The 14,847-nt window shown below is 41.8% G+C and overlaps 1 protein-coding gene across 1 annotated transcript in view; it reads left to right on the forward strand.

Moving 5' to 3' along the window:
* The window catches only part of zbtb10 (zinc finger and BTB domain containing 10), a 78,264-nt gene that overhangs the window by 50,695 nt on the left and 12,722 nt on the right, over positions 1-14,847 (forward strand). Inside the window, exons 3-4 of the mRNA XM_085993229.1 lie at positions 1,147-1,215; positions 12,853-13,028. Of these exons, the coding sequence (XP_085849355.1) occupies positions 1,147-1,215; positions 12,853-13,028 (245 nt within the window). The remainder of the gene's footprint in view (positions 1-1,146; positions 1,216-12,852; positions 13,029-14,847) is intronic.

Below are 14,847 nucleotides of genomic sequence, written 5' to 3' on the forward strand. Positions count from 1 at the left end.
ATCCATCCGTATATTGGTTATAACTTGGGCAGTATGGTTCTTAACTAGCCGGAGAGTAACAGGAAAGAAATTGTTAAATCAGCTAGGTGTTATCAGGAACAGTTGTCTGCACTTTTCCCCCCAATTTTTTTCACCACTACCTTCTGTTAAATAGCTGAAAATATGAATATAATATCAGTTCATAATTTGCCAATATTGTAGTTATCTCAACAAGAGTACTTATGACTATATTATTTTTTATACTGTTCTGCAAAGATGTTTTGTAAAATAGAAGTGTTAATTTCCAAAATATAGCTACCAATTATACAGCACAACCTTTAAATTTGTAGCAAGAGACGGCACGTAATGGTCTGCCTCTGCAAGCCATTCTAACTGATGACAATGATACAGCTGCATTGCAGGATGATGTCAAAATTGCTATCATTGAAAGGAACAAGATAAAAGTTGAACAAGGATTGTTTTCTTTTAATTCAAAATAAAATCGTACATCAGAAAATTCAATTATATAGTGAAACTACAGGATTGGAAAATTGGTCTCTAATGTCTATAGATTTTGTGATGGTTGGCCAAACAGCTGGAGCCTATATTTACTCTGTGCTTAGTTCTATATTCCAGTTCGTGTCAGTCCCACAGTTGAAATGCATACATTAAAAATTGGTTTGGTGAACTTTAGAAATCAGAAAATAAGTATGGGATCTTTAAATTATGCATGTGGCAGCCCCCCCCCCCCCCTGCCCAAATGGCTAAGTAAATTTAACCATACAGATTAGGTTTCATCCCTGGTTTGTGCACAATTAGCTAAATGCAGCTGAAGCAATGGGTAGGGCACTAATGATTGGCTTTTACGCCCCTGGGTTGGAAAGGGGAGTAATAGTCAGGATTGCTGCTCTGAGCACTGTCCAGTAACACCTGCTGAAAATGCATCTCTCCAGATATGTGGTGAGAGGATCGGTTTGGGCTCTCTTGTGATGTGTTCTATTTGTAAATAGCCTCTCAATATTCATTGGACACTTGGGCAAGGTTCTGCTGGGTGCTTGTGGAATAAGACTCCATGAATTAATCCATGCTTTTGGGAGAGGAGGTTGGAGAGGGGGAATCTGGAAGCCGTAAAACAAAATGTTATTGATGTAATTATTCTCTTTCCAGCTGGAACTTCAGATCAATTCAGATTTGGACTGTTACAAGAAGCGCATAATAGAGAAACCTGGTTAAATGGTAAGTATTTTTCCAAATAACTCTTTGAGAAATTGCAGTGTTTAACCCAATGTAATAAGCAGATACTACATACATGTGTATTTAAAAAATGTTGTGAATGGAGTACGCTTCCTGTCCACAAATTGGTACTTTTTTTATATCATGATTTCATATTGCAAGATGCTTTGTAAACATTTCTAATGGGAATTGCAATGTAAAAAAAAAAATGTAAAGTGGATTTTAAAGATAAAAAAATAAGTTACATGTTCCCCAATAACCCATTTATCCATTGAATTCTTTTGTATCTTTAATGCCTTCATAGAATTTTTAATTGAAGGCAACTGCTGCTCCTAAAAACTTGAGCTTGGACTTAATATTTTTGTGCAGAGCTATGACTGAGCTGAAGCCAAATAATGCAATCTCATGGTACGCAGTGTACCAATTTCCCACGATCCGTCATTACCATTTAAGTATCCAAACTGGAATATTTTTCTAAAGCTTCTAACAGTTTCTGGTCAGTTATTCAGAATTTTAAAAAAAATTGAAGATAAATTTCTAAAACATTAATCAGATAAAGTTTATATTCGTTTAGCACAGAGAGGTTGTGTGTGTGTATACATGTGAGACAAATAAGAGACAATACTGATTGCAAACCTGATGTAGCTTTTATGTCCATAAACATTAGAAAAGCTATTAGATGGCGTGTCTTTATCTCGCCCTAATTTATCCCCCCCCCCCCCCCCCAAATGTTGCATTGTTACGCAAATGGAATGTCTTCAGTGTCACTTGATTATCACTTTTGTTGATATTGCATAATTACCATTATTTAACCTCCCACACCCATCAGTGAGTTTCTGCATAATTTGACTCCATTTTTAAATTTGAAAAAACAAAGCAAGCAGAAATATTCTATCATTTGTGGTGTGTTTTATTGATAATTTTCTTACAGCTGTGACAGAGGGAGAGATGGAGGGGTGAAACAGACATCCAGGAACCAATCGTGAAACACCAAATTCACTGTTTGCAGAGATCCCTTAGAAGGTCACTAGCTAGTGCCCCACCAAACATGGAATCCCCTTGCTAAGCCTCAGATTTCAGCCTCCGGTTTGCTTTCCGCTGTGATGCTAGACCAAAGGAACCATTCATGCTTGTAAACCCCAGGAATAGCACTGCAAATTCCATGACCCCCTGCCAAAGCCTAGGACCATCCCCCAGTGCTATCAAAGCACATGCCTACATTTTGCATGTATTCAGCTTATGATAAGGGAGAAAAATTAAATACATAAAAAAGGAAAAAATATATAAAAGGAGTGGTTTTCATGAAATAATGGACAAAGTTGTGGAATTCAATCCCCAAAGCACCAGTAAAATTCCAGAATACCATTTAATAAAAAATAGAATGTGACCTATTCAGTCACTGTAAATCAGTATTATGATGTTGTGCCCTATATGGTATAAATAATCGTATTGTTATAAAAGTGAATTCTCCTACTTGTGACCACACCTCAGGAAATCTACTTTCATTTATTTTTTATTTTATGTTTTGACGTAAGAAAACTACTAGGCACTTGGTCTAAACGTTGAACAAAGCTTTAATCAACTGTTTTTTACAACATGGAGGTCTAGTTGTGTCCTTCACTAGTTGCTGTTAAGAATGCCCTGCACAAGCTGGGCCCGTGCCAGTTGATTCATGTCATGTTATATATATTTTGTTCTTGGATAATTGTGTAACTGCACTGCAGTAAGGCAAATGGAATTTTAATGGGTAGAGAATTCCAAAGATTCACGACCCTCCGAGAAGAAATTCCTCCTCATCTCCATTTTAAATGGGCAACCCCTTATTCTGAAACTATGCCCCCTAGTTCTAGATTCCCCCACGAGGAGAAACATCCTCTCAGCATCTACCCTGTCAAGCCCCTTCAGAATCTTGTGTTTCAATAAGATCACCTCATTCTCCTAAACTCCAATGAGTATAGGCCCAACCTGCTCAACCTTTCCTCATCAGACAACTCCTTCAACTCGGTAATCAACCTTGTGAAACTTCTCTGAACTGCCTCCAATGCAAGTATATCCTTTTTTAAATAAGGAGACCAAAACTGTACACAGTACTCCAGGTGTGGTCTCGCCCATGCCCTGTACAGTTGTAGCAAGACAGCCCTACTTTTATACTCCAGCACCCTTGCAATAAAGGCCAATATTCCATTTGCCGTCCTAATTACTTGCTGTACCTGCATGCTAACTTTTTGTATATTCTGTACAAGGACACCCAGATCCCCGGTCATGGTGGCAATTGTGCTGCATATAGGATTGCCTCGAAATGAGCACTTGCATGCCTTCACACAGTTTGAATATTTATCTTATTGTGGTGTACAGTTCTGAATACTTCACATTTTAAAGGACTTTCTTTGTTATACTAGACTGTAATTTTGCTCTGCACATTTGTTTACAAATAAAAATTAAAGATGAGTATAAAAATGCACCAAATAGATTCCAATTTTCTGTTGGTTTACTTTTGAAATTTCTAAAATAGAGTGCACTAAAATCTGATTCTGTTGTCAGTTTTAATGTAGAAAAACATTTTCCAGAGGGTTCTTAAAAATAATCTGCAGACCAGTTCATAAAAAAAATACTAACCATTAACACGATAATACAGTCCATTTCATCTATGAAACTCTTTTGTGATGGGCATATGGATTTCTCCCACAGAAAACTAATCTAACCAAGTTGTTTGATAGATCAGAAACTGTAGTCACTTCACCAGATTTGGAAGTTGCACTTTTTTACCAAGGCCATCTTTATTTGCCACTTTCAATCCCCTGTGCGTGCTGCCAGGCCTCCTCCTCTGAGTTTCCCAGCTGCCATCACCCATGAGATTTTGCGCACCCAGACCATCTGCTCTGCACCCACACCCTGGCCCGACATGGAGGCTGTCCACTTTCTTTCAGCTCTTACTGTATATGTCTAGAAGAGACGGAGGGAAGGAAAGACTTGGCAAGCAAGGAAAAGTCAGATGCAAACAGTGAGAAGTGTCTGAGAGCTGTACATAAAAAATAAAATTAAAAAAAAGATGGCACACAAACAAAAGGGAGTGGGACAAAGAATCAGGCAGCAGGAAAGAAGCACAAATAGTTATAGACCATTTTTGGGGGCACATGCAATATAGATGAACATGCATAATGCACTGTGTGTTACTGGGGACAATGCTCCTGTATAACAGTAGCTTTGTGAGAAATCTTTAGGGAGGTAGTACATTTTTGATGTTTTTGCAGAGTGTAAAGCTTCCCAAACCCATGCCAGTCTTTCATGGAGCTCCATGTTTGAATCCACCCATCCCATATCGAAACGGCTCTTATCAAAGTCACAAATTACATCCTTTGTGACTGTGACAAAGGTAAACTATCCCTCCTCGTCCTCCTTTCTGCAGCCTGTAATAACGGTTGACCACTTCATCCTCCTCCAATGCCTCTCCACCACTGTCCAGTTGGGTGGGAATGCACTCGCCTGGTTCCATTCTTACCTATCTAATTGTAGCCAGAGAATCACCTGCAATGACTTCTCTTCCCGCTCCTGCATCATTACCTCTGATGTCCCTGAAGGATTTATCTTTGGCCCCCCCTCCTATTTCTCATCTACATGCTGCCCCTCTGCGACATCATCGGAAAACAGTGTCAGTTTCCACATGTATGCTGACAACACCCAGCCCTACCTCACCCCTCCACTAAATTTTGAGACTGCTTGTCCAACATCCAGTACTGGATGAGCAGAAATTTCCTCCAATTAAATATTGGAAAGAACGAAGCCATTGTCTTCGGTGCCCCCCCCCCCCACATAAATTCCGTTCCCTCGCCACTGACTCCATCCCTCTCCCTGGCATCTGTCTGAGGCTGAACCACACTGTTCGCAACCTTTGGTGTCATATTTGACCCTGAAATGAGCTTCCGACCACATATCCGCGCCATAACGAAGACCGCCTATTTCCACCTCCATAACATCACCTGTTTTCACCCCTGCCTCAACTCATCTACTGCTGAAACCCTCATCCATGCCTTTGTTGCCTCCCACGTTCTACCCTACGTAAACTTGGCTGTCCGTGTCCTAACTTGCACCAAGTCCCGTTCACCTATCACCCCTGTGCTCGCTGACCTATATTGGCTCCGGTTTAAGCAACGACTCGATTTTTAAAATTCTCATCCTTGTTTTCAAATCTCTCCATGGCCTCATCCCTCCTTAACTCTAATCTTCTGCAGCTCCGCAAACTCTCTCTCTTTTTTCCTCTCTTTCCCCCCCCCCCCCCCCCAAAAAAAAAGATATCTGTGCTCTTCTAATTCTGGCCTCTTGAGCATCCCTGGTTTTAATCGCTCAACCATTGGTGGCCGAGCCTTCTATGCCTAGGCCCTAAGCTCTGGAATTCCCTTCCTAAACCTCTACCTCTTTCCTCCTTTTAAGACGCTCCTTAAAACCTACCTCTGACCAAGCTTTTGGTCATCTGCCCTAATTTCTCCTTATGTGGCTTGGTGCCAAATTTTTGTCTTGTAATACTCCTGTGAAGCACCTTGGGATGTTTTACTACATTAAAGGTGTTATATAAATACAAGAAGTTGCTGTTCGGCTCAGAGGGTTGTGCATGCATGGGCCTACCCTGACCTTGCAGGCAGTATATTTATGCAAATATCTGGTGGCAGTTTATTTGGACCATACTCCACTTCTTGCTTTTATTTAATTATTTTATGCTTTACCTTCCTGGTTTAATTTAAATTACATACACTTCCATGCACTTTTGCAATAATTGAGAATCGTGGGGGGGGGGGGGGGGGGGGCGCGTGGAATTAGAAAGTGTTACAAGTGAAGATTCCTACATTTCTTTATTCTGATTACTAGCCACTTAAAATATTTTGTCTACGAGGAGCAATGTATCCTTTAATATACAAAGTTCACTTTCCAGACTCCTCACTGGTCTGTGAAGTGTGCAATAAGGGCACAGCAGTCATCATGGGTGACTTTAATCTACATATAGATAGGGCCAACCAAATTAGTAACAATACTGTGGAGGAGGAATTCCTGGAGTGTTTACGGGATGGCTTCCTGGACAAATATGTCGAGGAACCAACCAGAGATCAGGCCATCTTAGACTGGGTATTATGTAACGAGAAAGGATTAATTAGCAATCTTGTACGAGGCCCCTTGGGTCGGAGCGATCATAATCTGATTGAATTCTTCAAGATAGAGAATGAAGTATTTGACTCAGACTAGAGTCCTGAATTTAAATAAAGGAAACTACGATGGTCTGAGTAGCGAGTTGGGTAGGATTGATTGGGGAATGGCACCTGTGGCTAACAAGGGAAATTAGGGATAGCATAAGATCCAAGGAGAGGACATATAAATTGGCTAGAAAAAGCAATAACCCTGAGGATTGGGAGCAGTTTAGAAGTCAACAAAGGAGGACAAAGGGATTAATTAAGGAAGGGAAAATAGAATATGAGAGTAAGCTAGCAGGGAACATAAAAACTGACTGTAAAAGCTTTCATAGATATGTGAAGAGAAAAAGATTGGTGAAGTCAAGCGTAGGTCCCGTACAGTCAGAATCAGGGGAATTTATAATGGGAAACAAGGAAATGGCAGACCAACTAAATACATACTTTGGTTCTGTCTTCACAAAGGCGGACAGAAATAACCTCCCAGAGATGGCAGGGAACATAGGGTCTCATGAGAGAGAGAGAGAGGAACTGAAAGAAATAAGTATCTGTAGGGAAATGGTGTTAGGAAAATTGATGGGACTGAAGGCCGATAAATCCCCAGGGCCTGATGGTCTACATCCCAGGGTACTTAAGGAAGTGGCCCGAGAGATAGTAGATGCATTGCTGGTCATTTTCCAGAACTCGATAGACTCTGGAACAGTACCCATGGATTGGAGGGTAGCTAATGTTACCCCACTATTCAAAGAAGGTGGTAGAGAAAAAGCGGGGAATTATAGACCGGTAAGCCTGACATCGGTAGTGGGGAAAATGCTAGTCTATTATAAAAGATGTAATAGCAGAGCACTGGGAAAGCAGTGACAGGATCGGACAAAGTCAACATGGATTTACAAAAGGTAAATCATGCTTGACTAATCTACTGGAATTTTTTGAGGATGTAACTGGTAAAATAGATAAAGGAGAACCAGTGGATGTAGTGTAGTTGGACTTTCAGAAGGCTTTCGATAAGGTCCCACATCAGAGATTACGCGTGCAAAATTAAGGCACATGGGATTGGGGGCAAGGTATTGACTTGGATAGAGAACTGGTTGGCGGACAGAAAGCAAAGCGTTGGAATAAACGGGTCTTATTCCGAGTGGCAGGCAGTGACTAGTGGAGTGCCACAAGGATCGGTCCTAGGACCCCAGCTGTTCACTACATATTAATGATCTGGACGAGGGAATTGGATGTAATATCTCCAAATTTGCAGATGACACAAAGCTGGGTGGGAGGGTAAGCTGCGAGGAGGATGTCGTGAAACTCGGTACGATTTGGACAGGTTGGGTGATTGGGCAGAAACATGGCAAATGCACTATAATGTGGATAAATGTGAGGTTATCCACTTTGGTGGCAAAAACAGGAAGGCAGATTATTATTTGAATGGCAATAGATTGGGAGAAGGAAGTGCAGAGAGACTTGGGTGTTATTGTGCACCAGTTGCTGAAGGTAAGCATGCAGGCGGTTAAGAAGGCAAATTGTATGTTGGCCTTCGTAGCAAGAGGGTTCGAGTAGAAGAACAAGGATGTCTTGCTGAAGTTGTACAGGGCCTTGGTGAGACCACACCTTGAGTATTGTGTGCAGTTTTGGTCGCCTTACCTGAGGAAGGACGTTCTTGCCATGGAGGGAGTGCAGCGAAGATTCACCAGGCTGATACTTGGGATGGCAGGAATGACGTACGAGGAGAGATTGTGTCGATTGGGCTTATACTCACTGGAGTTTAGAAGAATGAGAGGGGATCTCATCGAAATCTATAAAATTCTGTCGGGTCTGGACAGACTAGATGCAGAAAGGATGTTTCTGATGGCCAGGGAGTCCAGAACCAGGGGTCATAGTCTAAGGATAAGGGGTAAGCCATTTAGGACTGAAATGAGGAGGAATTTCTTCACCCAGAGAGTGGTGAACTTGTGGAATTCTCTGCCACAGAGGGCGGTGGAGGCCAGTTCATTAAATATATTCAAGAAAGAGTTGGATATGTTTCTTGAGGCTAAAGGGATCAAGGGATATGGGGAGAAGGCAGGGACAGGGTACTGAATTTGGATGATTAGCCATGATCTTATTGAATGGCGGAGCAGGCTTGAAGGGCCGAATGGCCTACTCCTGCTCCTATGTTCTATGTTTCTATAATCATATGACAATTAACATATTAAATGATTACCAGATACCAGTTCCCCATTTTTGGTCCAACTCTGCAGCCAGTCTCCTCATTCCTATCTGTCAGGTTGCCTGTTTGTCACCTCTGGTACTCTGCCTCCAGCATATCTCCAGCTTCCTTCAATGCTGTGCTCCTGTGAATGTAGGCAGTAGTTGCTGTTTTCAACTTTTCACCCAGCATTCCTCTCCTAGCTTCTTTCCTTCTTGGTGTTTCGGTCCAGCCTGTGCTTTCTTCTAGGTACTAGTGTCCTGTTTACCACCCCCCTGTTCTCTGGTCCCACCTGCCTCCCAACCGCTGTGTTTTCTCACACCCACACGTTGCAGCAGCTCTGAGATATGTCAGTTGTACTGGAGATCGTGGCTCCAGATCAATGCAACAGTGACTGAAAGGCCATATGACCTTGAGTAGCGATGCATTCTAGTCTCTGTTCCCAGCCCCCATTCCCTCCCAAACCCACTTCCTCTTGGCCTAGATTTGCTGACCCCTGCCTGGCTCTTTCCTTCATGTCTAGCAACAGATGAAATTATTTCTACAGCTGCCTGAGGGTCAGAACCCAAAATCTAGTTGCGCATCTCCTTGGGAGGTGAGATGAAAGAGTGAGAGACATACTAATTAAATTAATGGGTCTGACATGAGATATTTTTCAGGAAATCACAGATTGAAATGCAGTTGACACTATAGATTTCTAGAATGCATTTGGTGAGGTGCCACATTGGTAATCTGTTATGAAAATTAAGGCACATAATATTAAAAGGAATATAATTGTATGGACAAAGAAGGGTAGGGGACAGAAAGCGAAGAGTAGTAATAAATGAATGTTTTTCAGAGTGGGTGAGATGTGGCTAGAGGTATACCCTGGGGATCTGTGCTGGGAGCTCTTTAGTTTTCCACTTATAGAAAGGACAAGAGGAATGACGGTGAAGTTTGCTGATACCATTTAGTGGGTATGGCGAACTATGAGGGCGACTGCAGATTTTGCAGGAAAACAAAAACTAGTGGAATGGGAAGGTCGGTGGTAGTTACAGTTTGAAGCAGAGAAATGGGAGTAGTACATTTTTTGGAAAAGGAATAATGAAAGAAAGTGTGCCTTAAATGGTAATCCTCTGCACCAAATAGAGGAGCAGAGTTTTCTATGGCTGACGATACATGGATCTTTCAAGGTGGGAGTGCAGGTAGTAAAGGCCATAAAAATGCCAATAAGCTTCTGGGTTTAATACTTGGGGACATTGAATGCAAAAGCAAGGAAATTATATTGAATTTGTACAAAATATTGGCTGGGCTACTGTTGGAGTATTGCATGCAGTTTCAAACACCTAATTTTAGGAAGGGTATTAGAGCCATGAAATGCTTTAGCAAAGCTTCCCTAGATTGATGCCAGGAATAGGAGGTTATAGTTGTCAAGAAAAATTTGGGGGGGAGGGGGGGGTGGATTTCTCACCAGAGATTTGCAAAATGATGAATGATTTTGAGAGTCAACAGTGGAAGATTGTTTTTCTTGTGGTTATATTTGTGAGGAGGGGGCTTAGACTGAGGATTATCATGGTTGGGCAAATTAGATAATCTTTTTCACACTGTTCTACCACAAGTGAAGATGATAACATTTAAAAAGGAATTAAGTAAATAAATGACCTTCCCTCCATGTCAGAAATGAGTGTACAAGCAGCAGCGAACAGTGTTCAGTTCCATTTGCAACTCCTCAGATAATGAAGCAATCCATGCCCTCATGCAGCAAGACCTGGATGACATTCAGGCTTGGGCTAATAAGTGGCAAGTAACATTCATGCCACACAATGACTATCTCCAACAAAAGAGAGTCTAACCACCGCCCCATGACATTCAATGGCATTACCATCGCCAAATCCCCCACCAACATCATCCGGGGGGGAAGAGGAGATCACCATTGACCAGAAATTTAACTGGACCAGCCACATAAATACTGAGGCCATAAGAGCAGGTCAGAGGTTAGGTATTCTCCAGCGAGTGTCTCACCTGACTCCTCAAAGCCTTTCTACCATCTGCAAGGCATAAGTAAGGAGTGTGATGGAATACTCTCCACTTGCCTGGATGAGTGCCACTTCAACAAAACAAGAAGCTAGACACCATCCAGGACAAAGCAGCCTACTTGATTGGCACCCCATCCACCACCTTAAACATGCACTCTCTCCACCACCGGCGTACCGTGGCTGCAATGTGTACCATCTACAAGATGCACTGCAGCAACTTGCCAAGGCTTCTTCGACAACACCTCCCAAAACCGTGATCTCTACCACCTAGAAGGACAAGGGCAGCAGGCGCATGGGAACGCCATCACCTCCAAGTTGCACACCACCCTGACTTGGAAATATATCTCTCTTCCTTCATCGACGTTGGCTCAAAAGCCTGTAACTACCTCCCTAATAGCATTATGGGAATATCTTCACCACCCAAACTGCAGCGGTTCAAGAAGGTGGCTCACCACCACCTTAAGGGCAATTAGAGATGGGCAATAAATGCTGGCCTTGCCAGCGATGCCCACATCCCAGGAACAAATTTTATATTTAAAAAAATTTGGAAAGGGAAAAACTTCATAAAATAATATGTAGAAATGACAGGGAAATGAGATTTGAGTAGTTGGCTCCAGTTGCAGGGTTGATACTGTCATAGGCATGATGGACCAAATGGGCTCCCACTGCCATAATTTTTGTAAGAAACATTTTCTACTGAAATCAGTTTTAGATTTGTTTTCGAGTAACATATTTGAAAATTTGCAAATGGACAGCTAATTCTCAACAGTCTATCCTGTGAAGCTTTAGTTTACATCTTTCGACAAGTGAAGCAATCTATAGAAGGCAAGGTATTCAGATAACATACTTAAAGGTGATGCAAAATATATTGAGCATTCTTGGAGTTTGAACAGCTGGACCTAAATGGAAATCTTGCTTGTAAGCAGATTGGCTTACTGAATTAGGAGTTTAGTTATGTTGAAATGGAAACCAGTAGCTGAAACTTAAATTCTTCAGTGCAGTTTCATAACTCTTTTGCATTGAAAGAGTAATAACCTTATTCAAAATCCAGTGGGAAAGACTGTTCTGACAAATTGGGAGAGTAGCTTTGCACAAAGTGGGAGGAATATTACAAAATTCATTATCATCTAAATCCCATTATTGACCAATTTTATATTGTAACGTCCTTGGATTAGGAACAGAAGATGGTTCTTGCATTGAAATTTTATGCATGAGTTGGAATTGTCCTGTCTTTAGTTACAGCTACTTGTGAATAAAAGTAATAAAAATAAAACATTGGTATACTCAAGAGTATTGTGCATTTGTTGCAGATAGAACATGCCTGAGCAATTCTGCAAGTGAACAGGCTGCAATTGTCCTTGTAATTATAATGCAATCGCTGCTGGCTCCAGATGCTGTCATCATTCTGTTAACTTTCAATGCACAGCAGAATTAATTCATTTAACTTTCACTACAACCAGATCTATTGTATGACTTTTTTGGAAATGCAAAGCCTGGTCTAGACTCATTGCTGAAAGATGATACAAGATTATCAAATCTTGTTTCTTCATGTAGAAATCAAATGGTCTGGGTCAACACGCCACTTCTTCACTCCCAGGTCCAATAGAATTGGCTATGAGCATGGTGTTTAGAAGACCGTTCCACAAAGTTGCACTGATTTAAAAGGCACTGAAGCTTCTGCTCCCAAAAAGCAACCGCCCACAAAATCTGTCAAGTCAGTCCAGTTTGTAGATTCCGCTGTCAATCAAGGCCATTGCTAACGGCATTTGTCTCTGTTACGACCAATTGTTTTGCTGGGAGAGGGGGTGGGTGTCAAACCCACTTCAAAATAATTTCAAAGGTAAGTGCTACGAAAGCCAGCAGCTTCCACAAAGCTGTAGGTAAAATTTTAATAGTTGCATTTATTTGAGGAGAGGGAAGACATGCAAAATTGAGATGACGATAGTTATGTTAAAATTTCTGCTTTTTTTTCCGGTCCATTCTATGGCCAAGCAGTTTTAGGGACATTGCTTGTAAAGCCTGTTGCAACTGACTGAATTGTGTCTCTAATGCATACTTTTTATGCTGTGTGCAAAATGATGTGCAGTCTATAAAGATATCTGAATTCCAAGAATTTTTCAGTTGTACAAAAAGGCTTGATTAACTTAGCTATTTTTGTGCATCATGTAGAGAAAGTATTTTTATTGTTGGCAATATCAGTAACTGAAAATAAAATATTCAAAGTTTTAATAGAAATGTAGTAAATATACTGTACATGAATTCTGTCTGCTAGGTGATGCTTCAATTGGTAGTCAAAACAAGTTCAAGTGCCCGCATTGTAATTACATTGCCAAGTATCGACGTACGTTGAAGAGGCATCAGCTAATACATACTGGAGTGCGGTCCTTTGCTTGTGACATCTGTGGAAAGTTGTTCACTCGAAGAGAGCATGTAAAGAGACATTCCTTGGTGAGTACAATTGCTGTTTTCAAGAATTGTACTTGTGGATGAAGATTTTAGAGTCTTGTGCTTCAAATTGGGCATAAGTTTATTTGAAGACAAACATGCTTGAATCAATTTAAATTTAAATGAAAACTAGATAATGCTGAGCCATTTATTTCAGGGGCTATTTTTATTAATTGTACTTTACATAGCAAAAGATTAGTGAGGGGGGGATATATTTAATTTATAATAGGCAGCATTTATATTGCTATTGAACATAATTTAAAAACCATGCCAAAGCAGTAAATAAGCTCCTTGCACTTGTTTGAGGTGAGAGTGGAGGGGAAAGGGGTTGAAGGAGAGACTGTTGGTAGTGGAGTAAAGCAGTTGGGGATTATCTTTGTTTTCCAGGATTATGGAGTAGTGGGAGGTTTTGGCAGAGCAGAGTGAGGCCCAATAATGCTTGATGTGTCCGGATGACTATACTAGTTGCGTGCCAGATACCCTCAAGTCTATGCTCCTTGGCTTGGACTTGAGGAAAGGAAGATGGGGGCCATACCAGGGGAACAACCAGGATGGGAGAAAATAATAAATGTTTTGCTGTGGACAAGGGCATCAAAGGTGGAGATGAGGAAGTGGTTGAGCAAATCAACCACTGCAGAAGTATTGAGGCAAATGGAGAACCAAAGACTTGGGTAGTTGGGGCTTTGAAAGTGTGTTTGTAAGTGACTAGGGAGAGATGCGACACATGCAGTTTCCAATGAGCAGTCATTGGAGAATGATCAGGAGCAGAAATTCTGGCCAGTTTTTCTTAACAAGGAGACACCAGCGCAATTGTATTCCCACCATCAATTGAGATCAGCTAACTCATCGTGAACCAGGTACTAGACTTGGAACCACCGTACTCTATAATGCTTAGCTACAACTGGACTGGACCAGCCGTATAAATACTGTGGCAACAAGAGCAGGTCAGAGGCTGGGTATTCTGCGGCGAGTGTCACACCTCCTGACTCCCCAAAGCCTTTCCACCATCTACAAGGCACAAGTAAGGAGTGTGATGGAATACCCTCCACTTGCCTAGATGAGTGCAGCTCCAACAACACAAGAAATTCTACACCATCCAGGACAAAGCAGCCCGCTTGATTGGCACCCCATCCACCACCTTAAACATTCACTTCCTCCATCATTGGTGCAACGTGGCTGCAGTGTGTACCGTCTACAAGATGCACTGCGGAAACTCGCCACGGCTTCTTCGATAGCACCTCCCAAACTCGCGACCTCTACCAGCTAGAAGGACAAGGGCAGCAGGCGCATGGGAACACCACCACCTCCAAGTTCTCCAAGTCACACACCATCCTGACTTGGAAATGTATTGCAGTTCCTTCATTGTTGCTGGGTCAAAATCCTGGAATTCCCTCCCTGACCGCACTGTGGGAGTACCTTCACCACAAGAACTGCAGCGGTTCAAGAAGGCAGTTCACCACCACCTTCTCCAGGGCAGTTCGGGATGGGCAATAAATGCAGGCCTTGCCAGCGACGACCACATCCCAGAAATGAATTTAAAAAAACAAGCATTTACCCACTGAGCCATCAGATGAGTTAAAGAAAGAAAGAACTTGCAGTTATATAGCGCCAACCAATTTACACATAGCAAGGTCCCATAACCAGCAATAAAATAAATGTTGGCCAGGACACCAGGAGAACTCCCCAACTTTTCTAATAGTCCAACTCAGAGGGGAGACAGAGCCTCGGTTTAACATCTCATTTGAGCCCACAACCTTCTGACTCAGACGAGAGTGCTACCACTGAGCCAAGGGTGGCTTTTCCATATAGGAGGTGGAAATTC

The sequence above is a fragment of the Somniosus microcephalus genome, chromosome 7, assembly GCF_052327205.1.
Source record: "Somniosus microcephalus isolate GS21.2 chromosome 7, FLI_Smic_1.0, whole genome shotgun sequence".
Taxonomy (NCBI): Eukaryota; Metazoa; Chordata; class Chondrichthyes; order Squaliformes; family Somniosidae; genus Somniosus; species Somniosus microcephalus.